The sequence below is a fragment of the Ascochyta rabiei genome, chromosome 1 (assembly GCF_004011695.2).
Source record: "Ascochyta rabiei chromosome 1, complete sequence".
Classification (NCBI taxonomy): Eukaryota; Fungi; Ascomycota; class Dothideomycetes; order Pleosporales; family Didymellaceae; genus Ascochyta; species Ascochyta rabiei.
The window spans coordinates 907,160-928,296 of NC_082405.1; the positions used below are offsets into that span (position 1 = coordinate 907,160).

Here is a 21,137-nt window from a genome sequence, read left to right on the forward strand (position 1 = left end):
ACCTCGTCTTCACCACCGAACAATCAGTCCATCACTCCCGGCATCTCGCCTCCAAAACCAAACAGTGGTTACCACCATGGCATGATAGCCTAGCCTGAATCAGCACAAAACGCTCTCGTAGCTAAAGAGCTCGCCACTCACCATCCCAGACTCCAGCGGCATTGAATTGATGAACAAAATCAATGGGACTTAGTTCTTGTGCTATCCTACATTAGCCAAAAGTCCATGGCTGCAGGGGGGGTGGAAGGAGACGTACAGGGCAGCTATCGCAAGTGCAGTCCTTGCCGCAGTTGCAGGCGTTGCTTGACGAGCAGCCGCAGTTGGCGTTGTTGAAGGGTATGGAGAGGGGGGTCTGCATCGTGTCTGAAGGCGATGGTGTTCGTTCTGGGTAGGTAGGTAGTGGGATCGAGTGATTGTATTTCGATTGATTGTTTGCTTGTCGGATGGATGGATGGATGGATGGGCGGGCTGTGATATCAAAGTCGGAAGACGGAGAATCAACGTGTTTATATACATACAGCTACATGGCTTCCTGCGCGACTTGTGCGGTTGCCTCATCCTCGGGCTTTCCTCTACTACCAGGATCCACATCATCCGTGTGCTTCCCCCAATCATCGCTGCCCAATCCGATTTAGTCTACCAGAATCTTCGCCCCCCACGCCTTTGGGCCGTGGCTGCTGCGACGTGATTGGTTGCACCACAGTTGCGTTCATTGTGCGGAGTGGAGTGCGAGACTTGTGCGGAAGGCTAGAAGAGGGCAGGCGGTCTGTGCGTTGAGCTAGAGTGAAGAGAGTGGGGTGAGGGTTTTGTGCGGAGTGGGATGCCAAGACGGTGAGGATTGGGTCGGTTGGCGTGCACCAGAAGACCACGTCGTGGTTCTTGCGACTGTTTGCGCACGTTGAGTGAGAATGAGGTACTTGGGCTTGGGAACAGGTCATCTGCTTAGGGTTGAGTTGGTTGGCTTGCTGGCTATGTGCGTTGACGAGGTGCTTGTAAGTGTGGATATAATTTAACTACCGACCACACCCTTCTGTAGATAGACCATGACCGCTGCCGACTGATCCCCCATTGTGAGGGCTGAGTGTCTCCTCCGCTCCGGTATGTTTGTTCGGTAAAACTACATATGCAAAGACTGGAGCCAGACCCAATTGTCCAGCGCCCTGAGGTCGTAGTTGTCCCATTCTGCGTGCCAATCTTGCTCTGCAACCTCCTAGTGAACCCCCTGTATTCTATAAAAAGAGGCGCCTGGAAGGGCTGCTAAACAGGTAGTCTACCTGCTAAGGTTAGGGGGTCCAAACTCCCGCAAGAACTCCACCACAGGATGTAGATAAGACACTGTAGCACTCAAGACGCACATCCAACAAGTAGCAGAGCTGCTGATAGTTTTTGCGGATTCGCATAAGCCAGTCATAGAAGTCTAGATAAAGACAGTGTACTCCCAGGCGCTCGAGCGACGGTAAGAGGATGACGCTGCTGGCGGAGAATGTTCGACCCACGAGAATTCAGGTCCCAGTAGGCACTGGTATGGCACCACCAGATCCTCAAGGCTCTTGAACATCAGGAAGCCGTTGCAGGGGCGGATATGGTGAAGAAACAGGTTATTTTTGCTTTCATCTGCCATGCATACACCCAGGTCCAGACTAGTCAGAGAACAAGCAATCAATGCGAACTTCTGCAGCAAGGGGCCATAATGCCCTTGGTGTAGGACGAACGTCTGCGTCGCTGCGCCACTCGTGTATATGGTCAATAACAGTCAGCTTGAGCTTCTCAACCTCTGGAACGCGAGCAAGGAGCGGCGTAAGAGCGTGAGGTCGGTGACCTTCTATGCCTAAAATTTCTGAACGATAAGTGACTTTTAAAAACTTGACGCTGGTATTGACTTCGTTGGGAGCTCTGTCTGGCAGAACTGTGCATGCACAGTAGATAGCAAGCTCTTTGAGAGGGGAAAATCGCAGCCTGTGAACGTTGTGATATTTCAGGCTGTGTCGATTCCGTCAAGCTCCGTGATCCAGTGCGTTAAAACGTTCAAGTTTGTCATACTGGAATTCATGGTGTGAGTTGAGTTGAGAGGTGTGGAGGATTCAAGGAGCGTTTCAGCGTATGTTCAGATGATTGATGAGGGACCACTGGTCCTTCGGAGATGAGATGGAAAGCGACTATATGCAGAGCACTGAAGACTACTTCATCCGGCTCCGTGAGCGCGTGTCCGTTGGTGGTCACGTGCTTCCATATCCACCACATGCTCTCGTATCGAGCCTCTCGTAGCATGATTGTATGCTCTGCCACGAAAAGAGGTCACACATGTGGGTTAGTCTTATAGAAAGGGGGACAAGGAGATGCTCACCCAGCTGCTACTGTTCAATATCTTTACCCCATCGTGACAGGTGAAGCTCTGACCCAACAGATGCAGAGGACCCTTTCACCCATAACAGGGACGAGGCGACAGTGAAGCCAACAAGCAGTGCCGGACGAGAGGTGACCACACAAGAGACGAAATCCCTCTGAGATCTAGCAGAGCCTCAATGCGTTGATGCAAGGCTGTCATGACTGCCAGAGACCGAATTGGAAGCTCGCTTCTTGCGATATCATGAGCTGCCCGGGATCGAACATACAGGCTTTTTACGTGCACTATATTACTTTGCCTTTTTTCCTTTACCAAACTCAGCCATTGTTTACGTCAAGAAGCGTGCTCGCCTTCTCTAGGACTCGGCAAGCCTGATCACTCGGTTCGAAACTGTGTTGACTAGCTGTGCTGATGACTCAGAGACCTGAGTGAGCCTGGAAAGTTGATGTGGGCTAACGCTGGCCTTGATGTTCGTCAGCTTACTATGGCGGTCTTGAGTGTCCAATCGAGTGATCTGAATGCGATGACTTTTGTTTTTCAGTCCATCGGCATTGTGAGCCACACACGCGCTAGCGTTTACTGGATCATATGGGCTCGAGTCGTTTCACTCACCTCTTTCATGCCGAGTCACAGGTGACCTCAGCTCTGCCTTGGGTCTTGAGGAGGTGGAGCTTCCGTTCGCGCTTCCCCACCATGGCATGCTGATAGCAACTTCTTTCCCAACGGTCCGATGCATCGCCGTGAGCACTGGTCCTAGCTCAATGCTGCATGCAGATACTGAAGTGGGTAGGTATACGTCGACAAATGTTTCTTCATCCTACATGGCAGGGGATCTAGTCGGAGCCATTTGATCTTCACTGCCCTTCTCACCGTTCAAGCCATTTTCTTGAGGGGCAAACGCGGGAGTGTAGTATATAGACGAACTGGAATGAGATGACGATTGAGTTTATCTTTATCCGGTGTAGAGACCCTTGCGAATCGGAAGGCTCAACGAGGGTGGGCTCATGTTCAAGTGGAGTTGGACGCCAATGTCTCGTTATCGGAACGATCTCCGTCAACGATTAGCAAGGGATCCAAGCGTCTGACTCCCAGTTCCGCGAACAGGGTGTGCAAGCGTTGTTTGCGTAAAAGGTCCTTTAGTTTGTCTCGTGAGGGCACTACATATGGGGCTAGCGAGCGTTGCAAGTTGTCTTATAGCACCGTGGTCGAGTGAACCACGTGAAAAGATGCACATACTCAGCGCAAGAAGATTGGCCATGCAGAAGGCTAGGCAAAAAGGACGTTAGAGATACAGAGCCAACAGAGATGCAAGAATGATGATTTGCAGCTTTGCTCGTAGGCAAGGGTGCTCTGAGTATACTGTTGCCGAGTCAGACGTGTAACATGCCTTCTTCTGCCATGGTATAGGAAGTACCCTGAAAGCTGTGAAACGCTGCACGTCGTCCGGGCCGAGCCTAGGAATGGACACTATTTGTCGCTTCTAGGTAGTTTTCACCATCGATTGCTCTGAGTACTATTCGAGTTCTTGGATGTTTTTCATAAAATACTTCCAGCGGCGGATCATCTGCCGTGGTGGGAGTTTCGACTTTCAAGTATGTATGAACTGATTCGTATGGAAATCTGATGCCTCGTCGTGAACAGAAGACCGAAGGTTAGTAATGCTGTGCTACAAGCGCCTTACTGTTTTGAGGTACCGGTGCGCTGACCATCAAGGAGTTGATCGTTCAATACGTGTGACGACCAGAGTGTCTGGGACTCGGACTGCGTGTGTGGTCTATATAATGTACACTCCGCTAGTCGGTCTGTTGAGGCAGGTCTTTGCCAACCCCTTTAAACAGTGGGATCTCGGCGATACATGATACGACGTTAGACTATATGTATTGGGAGACCAGCGCTTGGGCTGGGTTCTTGTCGGCATTTCAAGGTCAGACGTAGACCCTCATAAGCATGTGGTAGTGTCTTAGATCATCAGAAGGATGTCTTTGAGCAGGCTGGTGTGGTCTCAGTCCAACTGTTGACAAACGCCTAAAAGCAGCAGCATCCAAAGTTATGATGGCCAGTGCCTGGAGCAACAAGGCCGAAAAGGTGTCAGCTGCGTTTTGACAACCGACCTTCGGTAACCGGGCTGAAGGCTGACTCGAACCATAGTAACACACAACAGCATGCACATGCGCATGTTCGTGTCGTTGCTCTTTGTGTGGTTGATGCTGTACACGTTGGTATATAAGCATATGTGCTGATAGAGACGGCTGATCTCGAGTGTGTTATCGATCGGTACGATGTTGGAAAAACCTCAGTCCTGCTGATGTTTTGCTCGGCCATAGGAAGGCCACTTCTTTCGGCAACACAGGCTTGATTGGAGTATGTAGTAGAGTCGGCGGGACGGTTTGAAAGTAGGTGGAACCACGTGGCGGTGTTTCACAGATGGCATAAAGGCCAACTGATATAGGCACATGAAAAGTGCGCCTCTGATTTGGGAGAAGTGCCTTTTCTTGTACCACTTGCTGGTAGGGTACCTGCTGGATGGAAAATCAGGTAAAGGTGTATGGGGGCGCTAATGTAAAGGCCAGCAACCTTGTTTTCGCAAGCCGCGTGCTGTTTGTCGACACGATGCGCTTGTCGACATCAAGCGCGGGAGAGACAGCACGATCGCTTAGAGATGGACCGGCATGGCTGGGGCTTCGGCATACCGAAGGTCTCTCGGACTAGCGTGATTGGCAGCCGGTGGCCCTGCCTGCGTCTTTGTTGGGTCTGACCTACAGTCTGACTTGTCAAGCTGCAGGCATGCTCGGAGGTTTGTCTGGTAGGGTTTGACAGCCCCGCAGTGGTTGTGTGCAAATGCAGCCGGCCCATTACCGCCAACGTCGCCGGCAGTGGTGCAGCTGATGGAGGGTATCGAAGCTTGTGCGTCTGCAGCGATTGCCCATGAGCAGTGGTTCAAGTCCAGAGGAAGATCATTGGGGGTCCCACTTGCTGGACGCAGGATGATCTCCTCCTAACCAGGCCCAAGACTGTGATTCGCCGTTCGCATCCCGGCATATCAGGGCCGGAGGGCTGGTTAGCAGGCCACTTCCCACAGACGCGGTGAGCCATCGCTCGCTAGTAAGCTGAGAGCGGCCTATTGTGAAGTCGGAGCAGGACCGATTGCCTGTGATGAACGTTGACTGCGTCCGCAAAACGCCGCTTGCGTTAGGCTGAAAGCTTGCTAGCAGACACGCATGCACAAGGATGTGGCGAAAGCACTGCAGACTGCAGCGGGGCCTGTGTGAGGTGGTGAGCAGCGCAGAGCCTCTTCAGCAAGTAGTTTGGGCGCAGCGCAGCGCAGCGCAAGGGCGACGGCGGCGCTGGATGTCGTGCGAAGCAGAAGAAAGAAGAAAGCACACGCCACGTCTAGGCGTGCATATGACACGGCGGCGTTCAGCATCCCACGCTGCAGCGGCGTTGGGCTCCGCTGTGGTCAAAGGGTTGGAATTGTTGGATAGAGCATTAGGACAGCCAGCCAGTAGGAACGCGGACCTCTACCGGCGCGGCTTCGCCCAAGAGGGATGGAGCATGGCGGCAGCGGGAAGTGACGGTCGAGGGTGTCGCAGGCAGAGCGAGGGCCAAGGGCTGAGGGGTGATGGGTGATGGGTGATGGGTGATGGGTGATGGGTGATGGGTGATGGGTGATGGGTGATGGGTGATGGGTGATGGGTGATGGGTGATGGGTGATGGGTGATGGGTGATGGGTGATGGGTGATGGCCGGTGGCTGATGAAGAGCGCGGTGACTGGTGAGACGAGGCTCGACTGGGAAGGCACGCGTGGAGCAGCGTGGAGCAGACAGAGGGCAGGCGCGGTGTAGCGCGCCATCCACACAGCCGTCTCGTCACGTCGTCTCGTCACGTCGTCTCGATGGGCGTGGTACGCTATCGCGCATCGTCTCTTGCGGTACCTGTGCGACTTGGCTGCAAGTGTCTGGAGTAATGCTTGCACGGCCGAATCAGCTTAGGCCGCCATGAGCGGTCGCGCGGTGGGCTTCCGGGTCAAGCCCAGTTCCCGGCAGCGGTGCCCAGCAGCAGCACCAGCTCCAGCCCCAGCTCCAGCTCCAGCAGCGCCAATCCCCAGCGCCAGTCCCCAGCGCCAGTCCTAACGCGCGCCCGCCTTCCTCCCATGGGTGGGCATGTCGCTTTTAGCAAGAGCGCCCCGTCTGCTTCCACCAAGCCTCTGCTTCCACCAAACCTCTGCTTCCCACACCCACTCCTCCTGCGCTCCCTCTTACGCCTGCACCGTGCCGTTCCTCCCTCTCCCACACGACGTCAGATGCCCTCTCCCCTGCCGCTCCGTCTCCATCTTACTGCGTCTCCATCTCACTGCCGCGCGGAGCTGTAGCAACCGCACATTCACATTCACACTCACATTCACATTCACATTCACATCCACATCCACATCCACATCCACATCCACATCCACATCTACATCTACATCCACATCCACATTCACATCCCGCGCTTGAAGATACCCATCCACATCCACATCCAGGTTCACATCCCGCGCCTGAAGATACACATCCACATCCACATCCACGCCCACTGCCGTCCGTCCTGCCTGCGCCCACACCCTTGCTACCGCCCCGATTGGCTTGCGCGGTACCTTGCTCTCGACCAGCCCTGCGATCCGAGCGTGCAGCCCAGCGCCTGAGCCACCAGCTCTCGAGTCCACACCCCCCAAATCCCCTCTGCATGCACTGGCCTTACCACCCGCACTCCGTCTCTCCATCTCTCCGTCTGTCGCTCGGTCTCTCTGCCCTCAACGACCCATCCATCGCTGCAGCCCTCGCTGCACGCGCATTCCTCGCAGACCTGTCTGTAGGCTAGCGCATCAGCGCCCACTTCCGTTTTCCACCGGAGAGCCTGCTCTCATATCAGCCCCCCCCCCCCCCCCCAGCGCACTGCCTCTTCCCGTCGTCGCATTGCTTCGCTCGACACAGCCGGACCCGTAGCCACCGCCCGGACAACAGCAACCTTGCGCAACGCCCACGCCCACGTCCACGTCCACGCCCACAACATTGTTGATCCTACACGACGTTGTTGATCCTCCACAACGCCAGCATCCCTAATTCTTACTGCACGCTGCCCCCATCGCTGCTCCGCACACGTGCGCCTGTGCCGTTGCGACCGTTTGCGCCCGCCTTCCACCACGCTGGCTTGGGCACAACCACGTTTCGAAGTTGTTTTACCCCTTAGGCGCCACCTTGCTCTCTTTTCCACTCCCCCACCCCGCCATCCGAGACCTGACAAATCTGAGTCGTCATCGTCGACTCACTGCATTGGTCTGCGCCATCCGTTTTGACTCGCCTCGCTCGCCGCTCTTTGTCTTCGTCACGGCCGCCACCATACCTCGACGACAAAGGAAGAAATGGCCGGTGGGCCTAGTCCGAGCAGCACAAGCCCTTCCAACCTCTCCAACAGTCCCTTCCTGCACGGCTCTCTAAGCAGCTCCAACTCCTCATCTCCCCCAAAGCTCTTCGCTCAAAGCACCATGACGGCAGACGTCTTCGCACCCTCTCACACATACAACATGCCGGGCGCTATCGGTGAGCGTCGGCCAATGGAGCGCAATGGGCTCTCCATGCTTTCTTTCGGCGACGCCGACGCCCCCCCAGATAACAGGACTCGACACGCCATCTTCTTGCGCAAGCTTCCCAGCAACAGTGACAAGGAGGCCGTGCGCAACATTCTGCTTTTTGCCAAGGACTTGGTCGACTGCGAAATGGTCCCTCAGACTCGTTTCTCCGAAGACAAGGGCTTCGCCTCTGCTATTGCTTACTTCCAGACATACGATGGCGCAAAAGAAGCGCGCGATCTTCTCAATGGCAAACGCAATGCTACCCAAGACGCAACGCTGATCGTCGAGGTACTGCAAGACGGCCTTGGCGGCGCGATTGGTTCGCGGCGCAACACAGTCGATAGCGGATCCGCGCGGCATGGATCCATCGCGTCCTCCACCGGGATCGCCGGTGCATCTTCGAATGCTCGTCAATCTTCGCGGTACAATGGGACCTTTCAAAATATGGAGAAGATGTCCCCACCAAATGGAACTCCAGGTCTTGGCAACGGAGAATTCGGAGTCTCGAACCTCTTCTCTCCGACGTCACCGGTGCAAACCTCTTTTGCTAGCCGCAACCTGGGAAAATCCGTCATCAATGACGAAGCAGACGACGATAACGACCTGCTCAATGAGTCCATTGGATACGCTACTGGAGGGCCACCAGCTCAGTCCAACATGTCACGAAGAGCGACAAACCCAAACCCCCCGGTCCCAGTGTCCCGTTTTGCATCGCTATCGCTCAACACAAACAGCGTCAACGGCATGGGCTCCCCGCCGTTGAACAGCTATACGTCCCCGCGATCAGCAGCCACTATGCAGTCGCCGGGTCCGGCTCTCTCCGCCATGTCTCCTCACAACGCACCGTCTGCCCTGAACACTGGCCCGAACACGGGCTTCCAGCAGTACTCCTCGCACTTTGCTCGACCGACATACCCTCCTGTAAACCCGGCTGATCAAAACCCACCGTGCAATACACTCTACGTCGGAAACCTGCCCATGGACACTTCCGAGGATGAACTCAAAGCCGTCTTCTCCAAGCAGCGTGGGTACAAGCGTCTTTGCTTCCGTACGAAACAGAATGGCCCAATGTGTTTTGTTGAATTCGAAGACACTTCATTCGCTACCAAGGCCCTGAACGAGCTATACGGATACATGCTTCACAACAGCGTCAAGGGCGGAATCCGACTGAGCTTCTCCAAGAACCCTCTGGGTGTTCGCAGTGGACAGCACGCCAGCATGGGTTCCGCATCATCCATCACGCCGAGCACTCCGCTCTCTGGATTTGGAAGCGGTGTCGGAGCCCCCCCTGGCTTTTCTACGGCCACTGGCCCTCCGCCTGGCTTGTCGGCGCCTCCGGGACTTGCGAGTCAGTCTCACGCAAACGCTAACAATGGCTTCGGCATGTACGCCAACGGCGGCTTCGGTATGGGCCCAAATGAAATGTCCAGCTCAATGCGCCAACCCATGGCTACGGGCGGAAACAGCTTTGGGGGTATGGGTGGGAGCTACTCCGCATACATGATGGGTCGTTAGAGACGGCGACAAGCTGTCATGAGTGATGATCTAGGAGTTTGGAGGTGCATCGATCACTAAGCATACCTCAGATGTATGCTTCCTATTTGTCGCGTTATATCCTGTCACTTCGGTTACATTGCGAGGTGTTGAGTTGTTTGGGTTGAATCTGGTTTCATTTCTCATTTATGCAAGGGCATGGGTATAGGCGCGGAACTTCCTTTAGGACGATTACGTCCTTTGGGCATGGACTTCCTTCCAGCATACAGCGATGATTCCCCCTTGTGCGTTTGCTAATTGACTATACGGTTTGCACGGAGAGGCGTTCGAAGAGGCTGGGTTCTTTGTTTCTGTTCTTATTCTATTTTACTCGGTCGCGCTTCTCGTCCCGTCGTTGACTGCTTCTATCAGGTCAGGCACTGGGGCAAGTAAAGGGACTGAACCTGTGTGAAGATGTCACATGAGCCCATACCTGCAAAGGTGGGATGTTCTTTTTTGATCGACGACAAAGCAGTGGAACGATTGCGGGTGGGCTTGACATGGTTTGGCAAATCCGTGTATGGCGGTCTGTCGAAGACTTGTTCTTGCGATTGTTTGCCCCTCCCCTTGGTTTCTGCTTTAACCGTTTTCCCATCTTTCTTCTACATGCGCATTGCAGGCTCGCCGCATACTAGGAGCTCTACCCTATTCTGTCCTTACATTTATTATTTGGGTTTTTCAAACATCTACTTGGACTTCGGTCTTTTGCTCTCATGTCGTAACGGATGTTGTTACCTGGGCTGGTAATCTGCTATACGTCAGCCATTCTAAGTTGCTACGAGTAGCTGCATAGAGCGACGATCTTCATACAAATACCTAATAAAATTCATTCCGTCGCTACGGTGAAAGAATTACAACTTCGAGACGATTGTGATGATGGTACAAAGATCTGTCGCCTGGGGCAGTATTAGACTGCCGTTTCAACAAAGCGGTCAACCGCTCATCATCAACAAATCACCAAGTCCTCACAGCTCCCCAAAGCAGCTGCGAAGTCGGCCTTTCAAGGAGTAAAAAGATCGCCGTCTGGCGGCCATGTGGTAATCAGGATCTCCCGCCCTTGCATACGTGTTGTGCAGACTGGGTACCACAGATCGGATGGGTGGATAGACGTCGATCACTGCATCTACCCTAGTCACCCAGACAGAACTGTTCAATACTTGAGGACTTTGAGGATGACATCTCTAAATGTACTTGACATAGCAGTTGATAAAAGAACCATCATCCGATATCTTTGAACACAAGACGAAAGATGTGAGTGTAGATCACGTGAGCACAACTTGCTTGGCGCTACTAGCTCGGAAGCTAACACCAATGGAACTTTTCTGCATGTCCGTCTTCGAAGCTTCATACCACATCGCAAAATTCACATTGGCTGCTCGCGTCTCTTTCTATTTTCTGTACTATACTGCATCTATGCGATAGCATTGGCTCACACTAATAATGCCTCCTCGAATGCGCTCCTCCAAATTCTCTTCCCTCCCCCGGCCTTCTCCCAGCCAATCCTCCACACGACCACAATCCATCACACAAAGCGCACAGCCATCGCGTCAGTTCTCACAAACACCATGCCAGCAAGTCACATTACGGCGGCGGAAGTTTTATGAGTGGCTCAATGGGCCAGGACGACAGCTGAAGGAACCTATACCCAAGTCTACCAATTACCTCGGAGCCTACGACCGGTACGGCAACTTGGTTCGTGCGGGGCCATGGTACCAGCGAGGAGCAGCAAAACCACAAGAAGAAGGCCAGACGAAGCTGACCGAGACGACCAACGAAGCGGCAGCGTCGACAGACGAGGCCAAGACCCCAGAGGGGCAAGAGTCATTAGATGAATTGGAGTCGGCTGCACGACAGGCTGACAAGAAGAAGGCGGATGCCGCAGGAAAGCAAGACAACTCGCGGTTACCGCCGGAAACTGCAGAGGACCTTCGACCGTTTCCCCTGAACCAGTATTTCCGCAGTCAGCCTGTGTTGAGCGAAGACTTGCGGGAAGCCATCTACCAGCGCGTAAAGCGTGACGGTGCCACAGTGTCGCTTGCTAGTGTGGAGTTTGGTGTCAGCAACGAGCGTGTCGGCGCTGTTGTACGACTCAAGCAGATGGAGAAGGAATGGGTTGCACAGGTACGTTCGGACTCTACTCTCCCTTCCCTTGAATCTCTCCCCCATGACATGATGAGACCTTATAAAATTCGATTAGTCTTTAAGACATCCACATGGTTACAAAACATAAGCTATGCTCTTGCTGAACGTCAACAATCACTTCACCCTTGTTTCACGGATTTGCTTCAAGGACAGTCACTGATTGAATATTAGGGTAAAACCTTGGCCGTTCCTTACTCGAAGGCAGTTCTCAACATGCTGCCCACAACGCCACACATCGACACATCAGACCCCAAGAACAAGGGCATGCGGCCCGTTATCCACGAGCCCATCAATGATTTGATCGTGCACCCTGCGACCCGTCAGCAGCTGTGGGTTCCCGTCGCCGAATCCAGGCACTTCACCCGGGAGGATGCCGGTAAGGCCTTTGATAACAACCTCCTTCCTGCTGATGAGCGCATTCCTCATCCAGAGCTAGTCAAGGCTGAACGCGAGCTCGCGTCGGGTCTGAGCTTCGAGGAGCGACGAAAGCTCGCCGAGGAGCGCTTCGTTGCGCAGAGTGCGCAGAAGAAGCGCGAAGAGGAGGCGAAGCAAGCCGAGATGCGTGCACAGAAGGTTGTTCCCCAGAGGAGGTGGGACTTTGTGTTTAAGGACATAAGTGTTGAGAGCGCTGGACGCAACGGAAGGGACGCCAGGGGTGTCGGGTGGAGATATGGACTCCCCCACCAGGACCGCAAGAAGGGACAAGTCAAGATCCCAACCAAGGTCGAAGCGTAAGGCTTGTACGATGGGTAACTTTATTGTCTGTACTTGTATCACATGTAGCCTATGGGTGCATCTGCCGCGGGGGTTTGTGTGGGCCTTTGGTGCCTGCGTGTAGCATTTTGAGCAATATACCTACTTCTGATGTTCACTCATTATTGTCTTTTGAATGACATGGCCTTGGTACACTCGAGCCTGCGGCATTCTACCATGAAGCTGGTCAACGCAAGACATGACCACACACGCTGCCTCTGTGCGCTGTGTACAACTGAGGCCGCACACGCCCTTCTCCAGGCGTCTTCCGTCTCTCGACTGTCCCCACTGTCCACGACGCGAGCACAAGAGCTCGTAGGCAAGCTCTTATCGCAGTACGTCCTTGCCTCGGCAACTGAGTGCAAGGATATCTGCTCGGCGATCCCTCTCGGATCGCTCAGCGGTAAGCAACCCTCTGCCCACCCCTCTTCTCCATCTTGGCCTGCCTCTTACTCTGCGCAGCCTCGGGCTGGGGCACGCCCGCAGCATCCGTGTAGCCGCCGCCGCCGCCCCTGAAGCCCCTGTACACGCCATACAGCGAGTATACGCTGTACACGGGCACGACCATCATCCCCCACCAGACCCAGTCGCCAAACAGGCTCGCCAGCGCAATGCATCCGTACGTCCAGTAGGTCACGTCCCACATGTACTCTGTCAGGCCTGGGGCGTCGAGGTCTTCACCGGGGCGCTTGATGGAGCCGTCCGGGAGGTGGGTGGGGCGCGAGAGGCGCTCGAACTGCAGGTTGATAAGGAGCTGGGGGGCGCTGAGGATGAGGTAGAGAAACAGGGAGCGGCGGGTGAAGGAAGAGCGGAAGACGAGGGCGCGCAGGAGCCAGAAGAGGGTGTGGATGGAGAGCGTGAGGTAGAGGGTTGTGTTTAGGCGCTTTGTGTTGGCCGCGGCGAGCGTTTTGGTCGCTTTCTGGGGGGGTGTCAGTGGGCATGTGCGTGCTTATCAAGGTGTCTTGTGTGGTAGCTGTGTTTGCCTGCAAGATGGTGTAGGCAGTCGACGGGGCACACATTGGCATATTGACCACATGGCGCCAACCAGGTGGGGCAGGGACTCACTTGCGCCATGATGGGCAGCAGCGGCTTCGGTTGCTGCGCAGCTGTTTGGCGTGGAACACAGGGCGGTGGTTCAATGGCCAGGGGTCAATGGCAGTCGGGCGATGCGGTGTGCGATGGCGATGACGACGGTGAGCGGACAGTGGCAGGCCTCCCGCCGCCCTCTCGGCGTGGTTGGACGTGGACGTGACGGGCGTGTGGGCGTGTGGGCCTGGGACCTGCCCTGTGCGCCAACTCTCACCTGTACACACACAACACACAACAAGCGCGAGCACTGCACCACGACTGTTGTCGCCCAGAACAAGACCGCGCACCCCTTCTGCCCGACCCGCTGCAGCAGCCGGCCCCCTCGCTACTTCCTAGCATGTCCTGCTAGCGCACGTCCGCCTTCACCTCTGCTGCGCCCGCTGTGTTTGCCAATTCGCTTTGTCGAGCACCCCCGAAAGCGTGCCCTAGCAACACAACAGTGCCCTTCACCGCGAAACACGCCCAATACCACACACGCCTCCCACGCCTCCCACGCCTGCCACGCCCAACCCGCCTGCCACGCCTGCCACGCCCAACACGCCCCACAACGCCCGCCTCGCGCACTATCGCCTCGCCGTCTTCATGCCTACACCACCGTAAACGTCGCCATCCTTCTCAACCCCACCTTGACCGCGCGCGACATCCATCACCCTGCACCGCCCACCACCATGTCGCCGCCGCCCTCAGCGGCCAACGCCCAGCTGCGACAGCTCATACACTACCACCTCGACAACGGCTTTACTGAGAACGCCCTCTTCCTCGCCGGCCGCCTGCATGCTTTGGACACGCGCAACGCCGACGCTGCACATTTGCTAGCCCTCTGCAACCTTCGTTTAGGAAGGTACAAAGCTGCATTTGAACACTCCAAGAACAAGGCAGCACAAGCGCAGCACTTGGGGTGCGTGCACGTGTTTGCCCAAGCTTGTTTGCGCCTTGGACGCTTCGAGCTGGGAGCCACGGCGCTCGAGAAGGCCAGAGGACTGTGGCACGGGCGAAACCACTGGAGTAAACGCGCTTGGAAATCGCACCATATAACATAGCTGGGCTAACTGTGAGATCAGACAAGCACTCGGAAACCTCAAGACGGCATGTTCCAGATGCTGCGGCGTGCTTCTGCATGCTAGGGAAGCTGTGGGCTGCACATGGCGACACAAAGAAGGCGATCGACTACTATGTGGAGGCGTTGAAGCTCAACTCGTTCATGTGGGATGCCTTCACTGGTCTCTGCGACATTGGCGCCGTGGTTCGACCCCAGAACGTCTTCACCATCACACCCACCATGCTCGAGTCGATATCGCATGCCGCAGTGAACGGTCATGCGCCGCAAGTCGCACTACCAAAAGAAGACCTGGAGACCAACAACCCCTTTGTTTCGAGACCTGAAGACGACCCGTTCAATCCACCGACACGGCAACGTGGCGACGTTGGACTCAACATGGGAGGGACGAACCTGCTTTCGAAGCTGAATGGCAGGAACCCAGCGCCTAGTGCAACGCGACATCACAACGTCGAGACGCCCGTAGCTAACGGCCAGGATCCTGACGAAGACGATATGATGATGGGCGAGGGGGGAGGCCCAGTCATGACGGAGCGCGGACCTGCGGATATCATGCACGCGCCGGGACGCAAGATTAGAATGCAGCCGTTCGCCGCGGTGGAAGATCCGCCTAGAATGCGACCGATGACATCCAGAATGCGAACAAAAACGAACCCTTCAGACGGCGAGCAAACTGATATACCACGGCCGGTGAACCAGAATGGTCATAAGAGGACCGTCTCAGGCCATTCTACACACACGCAACACACACAAGCCTCACAACTGCACGCGGTTGACCCAACGGCTGCTCCGCCGCGCAGAAGTGCTCGGTTGTTCAACCACATCAGCTCCATAACATCCACTCGCACGACGAACAGGCCGCCTGCTGCTGCTCCCAGTAGAGATCCAGAGACCAGAGAACGGCGAGAGTTGCGGAAAGTCAAGGCGACAGGAACCAAGGGGAGAACAGGCACAACTTCGACTGTAGGACGAGTTGTTAGCGGCAACCGGAAACCTACCCTCGATGCTACAGAACCTTTAGAGCCCAAGCCAAGGCCTCTGAGTGCGGCTGCGATAGCCCCGCCGCCGCCTCCTAGGATGGCCTCTCAAACGGACACCGCTCGAGATCGAGAAGCCTTGACCTGGCTTCTGGACTTGCTGCATAGGATCGGCGCAGGATACAGCTACTTGAGCCAGTACGAGTCCGTCAAAGCGTTGGGTGCATTCGCATCCGTACCAGTGGCGCAGCGCGACACGCCGTGGGTACTTGCGCAGATTGGCAAGGCACACTACGAGCGCGCGCAGTACGCAGATGCGGAGAAGGCGTTCAAGAAGATACGGGAGAAGTCGCCTTCATACCTGGAACACATGGAAGTGTATTCCAACACACTGTGGCAGTTGAAGGATGAAGTTGCTTTAGCCCACCTTGCGCATACCCTGATCGACCAAGACCGTCTTTCACCACAAGCCTGGTGTGCTCTCGGTAACGCATCTTCTCTGGAGCGACAGCACGACGATGCTGTCAAGTGCTTTGCGCGAGCCACACAGCTGGATCCCAAGTTTGCCTACGCCTTCACTCTGCAAGGCCATGAGCACGTGGCGAATGAAGAGTTTGATAAGGCTATGCAAGCATACCGGAACGCCATCAGTGCCGATAACAGACATTACAACGGTTGGTATGGCCTTGGAAATGTGTACGAGAGGATGGGCAAGTACGATGTAGCCGAGAAGCACTACAAGGCGGCGTCTCAGATCAACCCCAACAATGCCATGATCATTGTTAGGATCGGGCTGGTAAGTCAGCCGATAAAAGTCACTTCCTTGCGTACTGATTCTAGACAGGTTCTCGACCGCATGAAGAGGATCGATGTAGCCCTAACTTACTTCGACGCCGCGGTGAAGCTCGACCCTCGGTCCATCATGGCACGCTTCCGCAAGGCGCAAGTACTGCTCAAGCTAGATCGCTCGGAAGAATCGCTCAAGGAGCTTCTCGTACTAAAGGACCTGGCACCCGACGATGCGAACATCCACTTCTTGCTTGGCAGGTGCTACAAAAAGCAACGAAACCGCGCGACCGCTATAAAACATCTCACGATCGCGATGAATCTGGATCCCAAGTCTCACGGAGTTATTAAAGAGGTCATGGAGTCCATTGATCAGGACGATGATGGTGCCTGGAGTAGTGAAGAGGACAGATGATGACCGTTTCTCTGCTTTTGGCAAAATACACGTTGATCCTTGTCACGTTGAGCGACTACCTTGGACTTCCTTGCAGCCTTGACCGCATCGTTATCGACTGGGTCGTCACATCATCAGCCTCATCCTCACCTTCGCGTACGTATTCAAAATCGACTTTTATACCCTTCATTATCATCTTTTGGGCGTTTCATGTTTTTGGGCAAGCAAAAGCCGGTTGCGTTGCATTGGAAGATGGAGTTTGGCGGGGTCCTTACCACCACCCTGGATTGCATTGCATAGCTTGCTTCGGCAGAGCACCGGACGAGTCTACGATTTCCACCTCTTGGGGCATGGCTGAAACTTGCATGAACTGGTGTCTTGCTTCTTTGGATTGTACAGTAGGTAGCTTAACAATCAACATGATACCGAAGAGTAACAAAGCGACCTCGCCTCAATCATTCATCCACTCAATCACTCACACTTCCTCTCTCCCCTTCCTCTGCATCTCATCATACTCAGCATTCCGCTCCTCCCCTCCCCGCCTCTCCCCCTCCTCCGCCTGCACCTCCCTATCCCGCCTCCGCCGCTCCTGCAACGCAATCAGCAACCTCTTCCTCTCCCGCCTCTCCAGCCCGCGCGTACTCCGCTCCAAATCCCCCATCGCCCGCGCATCCTCCAGCTCACAACGGGCCACGATATCCGACGGACTAGGACTCGGCCTCCCGGGCCTCGACAGCTCCACAAACCCGCCGTCATCTTGCTCTCGGCTCTGCACCTCGCTGCGCTCCCCGCTACCGTCTTGCTGCTCTTCCGCCGGTGGTCCGGGGGGGAACTCCATCAGCTCGTCTGCGTGGGGGGACGTATCTGTGGTTTCGGATGCGCGGTAGTATTCTCTGTTTGAGATGTTTTCTGGGGCTGGGGTCGGGAGGGCTTGCGTCTTGGGCTTGCGTTTTGGCGACATGGTGGGTCGTTGGGGGGGTTCCTTGTCTACGGTGGTGCAGGTTGATGGATTTATCTAAGCGGTGTTTGCTGGAGATGGTCGTGTGAACGCGCGCTGGGCTTGGGGCGTCAAAGGAGATGGGGAGTGTGTGGCTTGGTGGGAGAGGGTGGGTGGAGTGCAGCAAACGTTGGAGTGTCGGCGCTGATTGTGAATTTCTGGCACAGTGCTGGGCGGTCCTGAAGTCGCTCCAGATTGTCGCGGTATGCGGGATACTGACGCAGAGGAGAGTGACGAGCGTCGAGAGGATGGTAGTCGGAAACGTCAGTGAATCTCTTGACAAGCTTGCTTGTCTGGAGTTTGTCGAATCTTTATGCATGTATCAAGTGCACCTTGACTACAGACTGTCCGAGATCTGCACAATAGGGAGTTCACACCTCTTCACTAGAACAAACAGTCTGGCATCCACAATCGGTGCTCAACTAGATCGCGCACACCCGTCATGGTAAGCTACCACTCGAGGTACTGAGAAGATCAGGGCTTATGTCGAAAGCCTCATGATGATCGAGGTGCGGATGACTGCTGCGTTCTAACAGTGCGTGTTGCTACTCTATTCGCACTGCCCGTCCTTGCGTGAGACCGGCCATAGGAGGTGAGCAAAATCTCTGATCAGCAGCGAAGCGAATTGGAAAAATAAAAAGAGAGTATGAGCTAGATTACCGGAGAGAATATTCTGTCTTACAACATCCTTCATTCCAACATTACCTAGGTAGCATCAAATTTATGGAAATTGGACGAAGCCCTCTTTTCCTTCAAGACCTAGCGTTTCCCCGTAATCTCTCCAGATTCCTTTTGGGTAGTATTGAGACCCAGCCCATATTCCCGCTTTACCATATCGTTTTCAAACTCTTTATGTGAAGGCTTAGGAGTAATTTCCGGTGTGTCAAGCTCTTTTACTCCAGTGCCTCCGGGGAGTTCAGCAATCCGAGCGAGGGAAGATTTCGAGTGTAGTTCGGAGTACGGACTGCGATGGGGATCTCTTGAGTCTTCACCTGGTAGTTCGTGGCCAGAAGCATGATTGTGGACCCAGCGTTGTTGAACTGGGGAGTTGCCGTTTGCATCCCATGAGTACGTGGGGGGAGCTGCTCGTTATCAGTATTGCTTCAATCAACAGGTTTGTGGAGCAGTGAGGCATGCCTGTACCAGCGGACAATGGAGATGCCAACTCTCCAGCTTCAGGCTTGTTCTCTTCCATCGGCCCACCAGAGGAGCTACGGCTTCTTTGTTCTCTATTGCGTCTCTTTCTGCGGCAGAGGAGAAAAACTACCGCTGTGATGATTGCAATAAACGCAAGACTTCCTCCAACGGCACCACCAATAACTGCGCCAGAGACTTTGGAGCCAGAGCTGGGTTTGCTTGAAGTAGTTGGCGTAGGACTTGATGTTGACCGGGGAGCAGTCGACGAAAGCAAGATGTTCAGATCTTTGAAGTACTCGTACTGATCCGGGCGGTCCCAGAACGCGGGTTCTAGCTTTCCCTCCGGGCATGTTGAGTTGTTAAGACAGGGATCCTCATTGCAGCATCCGTAGAAACTGGGTGCTTGCGCACAAGTCCAGAACGGAGTTTGTCCACCGCAAGATCCACCCGGAGACTGGTTGTCAAGCGCAGTAGATCGACCTGCTGGGCGAAGACTATTTCCATGGCAACTGTTTTGACATGGATCCGAAAGGCAGCAGCCTATGAATTTCGTTCCGGACTCGCAGGCATACCTGAGAGCGTCAGAACTGTGCTTTCTTGAAACACTAGAAGAACTCTTGGTTTCGCAACTAAATGTCGAGGTTGGGTGTGTATGTTCCTTCAACATTAACGCGTTGTGACTTACCATTTCCCTCCGGCTGGGCAGAAAAATTCGCCTGGCTGAGCAGCCCTATAGGTGGGGTCCGCCATACTAGGATACGCTCATGGAAAATATGTTCGAAATATATCAGGCTAACAGTATTTGAAAAGGCAGAAAAGCAGAGCAGGCAACAGGAGTTTCCGAGACGTCTAGCATCGCAGGCGGAACCCTGGGAAACGCGGCAGGCCGAGCAGTTCATAACTGCGCTTTCAAAACAGCCAAGTCTTCTACACTGTAGATGCGTGACTGGTACTGATTGCACTGCCTTGAAGCATTGGTGCGAAACAGTGGCAGACGTCCTTCTTTGTTGAATCCTGGTAAAGTGAACTGACAGAGGCGAGCGATATTACTCAACTCGGGTTAGCGGATGTCAACCCTATGGTGCGTGCGATGTTGGTTGCATAATGACATGTTGGGTCAGAAGCTTAAACCACGTCCTTTGAGCCATGAATCATTGGAATCAGTCTAGCGCAGGCTCTTGTCCAATAGAGCACTTCCTGGCAGATAGAAGCGATAACCTCAGAGCATCCCTTGCTGAACCGCCTGGCGGCCGAGATGCGAAGCAAATTGATTAGGAAACGTTCTCCGATACTCGCTCCTTGTTTAGGGAAGCCCTGGGTGTCGACTGATCAGCATACTGAACTGAAACCATACGCAATAGCTGTTGCCAAGTTGAAAAAGGACGATGTGTGTAGACTTTAACTTGACCTGCTCCTCATGCTGCGGAGAAAAGCCGGCTAAAATGTCTGAGCCACCACAACAGTACTACTGGAGGCCTTCAACGTAGATACACATACCTTGCGCTTCTCACAGAAAACTATGCAGTAGTGAATTGTCTTACCACGTTAGCAGTACTCTGAAGATGAGCGTTGAGTTCTCCTAATGATTCGGAAGATCATTCCAACTTGTGGGCTACCTGCTATATGGACGCAAAGGTAGTTGGAAATCCTGTAGCTCGGTCCCGATTCCCGCAAGGTTCATCCAGGCGATAGGAAGGAATGATCAGTGGAGGGGTTTAGATGAAAATATTCGAGTCGTTACTATACGCTGGAAACTATCCAGGGGTAGTTTAGCGTAACGCTCACCCCTAACTAGTGCTAGAGGGACTTTAGATAAGACGGAAACTGCACGCTGCAGAAGAGGGGTTTAGATAAAAACTGTAATCTAAAATATTTGCGTTAGTAAAGGCTATACTGTCTATTGTTTATTAGTAGTTACTTACTAAATATAGACTATAAAACCTACTTTTACGTTATCTAATTTATAAGCTAGTATCTCTGTACTACCTCTAACAACGCAATTACAGTTGCTACAGCAGCTACTACCCTACTAGCTAAGTTAGATCCTAGTACGCAACTAAAGTAGCTATAGAGACCTTTAAAGCGCTATACTATATATAAATTAATACTAGATATATAGCTATCTAAGGAATAAGGTAGGATTAATAATAAGATATTCTGCTTCTTTACTTAGTTTACAAAAGCAGAGATACAGGAGCTAGCTTAGAGTCTTAACCTACCTACTAAATATAGTTAGGATAAGAGAATAAGATTCTATAATATATCTGTTAGTTTACTAGAGGAAGCCTTATTAGTGTTCTGTTAGCGTGCTGCTTACCTACTT

The 21,137-nt window shown here is 53.9% G+C and overlaps 7 protein-coding genes across 7 annotated transcripts, besides 13 other annotated features; 3 read left to right on the top strand and 4 right to left on the bottom strand.

Moving 5' to 3' along the window:
* Positions 1–201: 201 nt before the first annotated feature.
* On the bottom strand, positions 202–615 carry EKO05_0000254 (uncharacterized protein; the record flags this gene model as incomplete). The annotated part of the gene is made up of 1 exon (XM_059635401.1): positions 202–615. One exon carries the CDS (start codon positions 613–615, stop codon positions 202–204), a length of 414 nt encoding a protein of 137 aa, XP_059491384.1.
* Positions 442–463: a tandem repeat.
* A 587-nt stretch (positions 616–1,202) lies between the features above and the next one.
* Positions 1,203–1,292: a repeat region (potential rRNA).
* A 4,666-nt stretch (positions 1,293–5,958) lies between these two features.
* Positions 5,959–6,086: a tandem repeat.
* Positions 6,087–6,203: 117 nt separating this feature from the next.
* Positions 6,204–6,236: a tandem repeat.
* A 157-nt stretch (positions 6,237–6,393) lies between these two features.
* Positions 6,394–6,468: a tandem repeat.
* A 251-nt stretch (positions 6,469–6,719) lies between these two features.
* Positions 6,720–6,826: a tandem repeat.
* An 18-nt stretch (positions 6,827–6,844) lies between these two features.
* Positions 6,845–6,914: a tandem repeat.
* Positions 6,915–7,249: 335 nt separating this feature from the next.
* Positions 7,250–7,266: a tandem repeat.
* Positions 7,267–7,353: 87 nt separating this feature from the next.
* Positions 7,354–7,385: a tandem repeat.
* A 354-nt stretch (positions 7,386–7,739) lies between these two features.
* Positions 7,740–9,464, top strand: EKO05_0000255 (cell cycle RNA binding protein whi3; the record flags this gene model as incomplete). The annotated part of the gene is made up of 1 exon (XM_038944644.1): positions 7,740–9,464. One exon carries the CDS (start codon positions 7,740–7,742, stop codon positions 9,462–9,464), a length of 1,725 nt encoding a protein of 574 aa, XP_038802795.1.
* Positions 9,465–10,922: 1,458 nt separating this feature from the next.
* Positions 10,923–12,359, top strand: EKO05_0000256 (uncharacterized protein; the record flags this gene model as incomplete). The annotated part of the gene is made up of 2 exons (XM_038936739.1): positions 10,923–11,603; positions 11,796–12,359. 2 exons carry the CDS (start codon positions 10,923–10,925, stop codon positions 12,357–12,359), a joined length of 1,245 nt encoding a protein of 414 aa, XP_038802796.1.
* A 415-nt stretch (positions 12,360–12,774) lies between these two features.
* EKO05_0000257 (uncharacterized protein) lies at positions 12,775–13,451 on the bottom strand (the record flags this gene model as incomplete). The annotated part of the gene is made up of 2 exons (XM_038936910.1): positions 12,775–13,296; positions 13,443–13,451. 2 exons carry the CDS (start codon positions 13,449–13,451, stop codon positions 12,775–12,777), a joined length of 531 nt encoding a protein of 176 aa, XP_038802797.1.
* Positions 13,452–13,539: 88 nt separating this feature from the next.
* Positions 13,540–13,574: a tandem repeat.
* A 560-nt stretch (positions 13,575–14,134) lies between these two features.
* On the top strand, positions 14,135–16,701 carry EKO05_0000258 (anaphase-promoting complex subunit cdc27; the record flags this gene model as incomplete). Its single annotated transcript, XM_038936625.1, has 3 exons — positions 14,135–14,471; positions 14,528–16,296; positions 16,345–16,701. 3 exons carry the CDS (start codon positions 14,135–14,137, stop codon positions 16,699–16,701), a joined length of 2,463 nt encoding a protein of 820 aa, XP_038802798.1.
* Positions 16,702–17,130: 429 nt separating this feature from the next.
* Positions 17,131–17,159: a tandem repeat.
* EKO05_0000259 (uncharacterized protein) lies at positions 17,156–17,641 on the bottom strand (the record flags this gene model as incomplete). Its single annotated transcript, XM_038944645.1, has 1 exon — positions 17,156–17,641. One exon carries the CDS (start codon positions 17,639–17,641, stop codon positions 17,156–17,158), a length of 486 nt encoding a protein of 161 aa, XP_038802799.1.
* Positions 17,209–17,270: a tandem repeat.
* A 795-nt stretch (positions 17,642–18,436) lies between the features above and the next one.
* On the bottom strand, positions 18,437–19,564 carry EKO05_0000260 (uncharacterized protein; the record flags this gene model as incomplete). The annotated part of the gene is made up of 3 exons (XM_059635402.1): positions 18,437–18,759; positions 18,815–19,386; positions 19,500–19,564. The coding sequence occupies 3 exons, from the start codon at positions 19,562–19,564 to the stop codon at positions 18,437–18,439; spliced, it is 960 nt and encodes a 319-aa protein (XP_059491385.1).
* Positions 19,565–20,520: 956 nt separating this feature from the next.
* Positions 20,521–21,137: part of a dispersed repeat that runs on past the window's edge.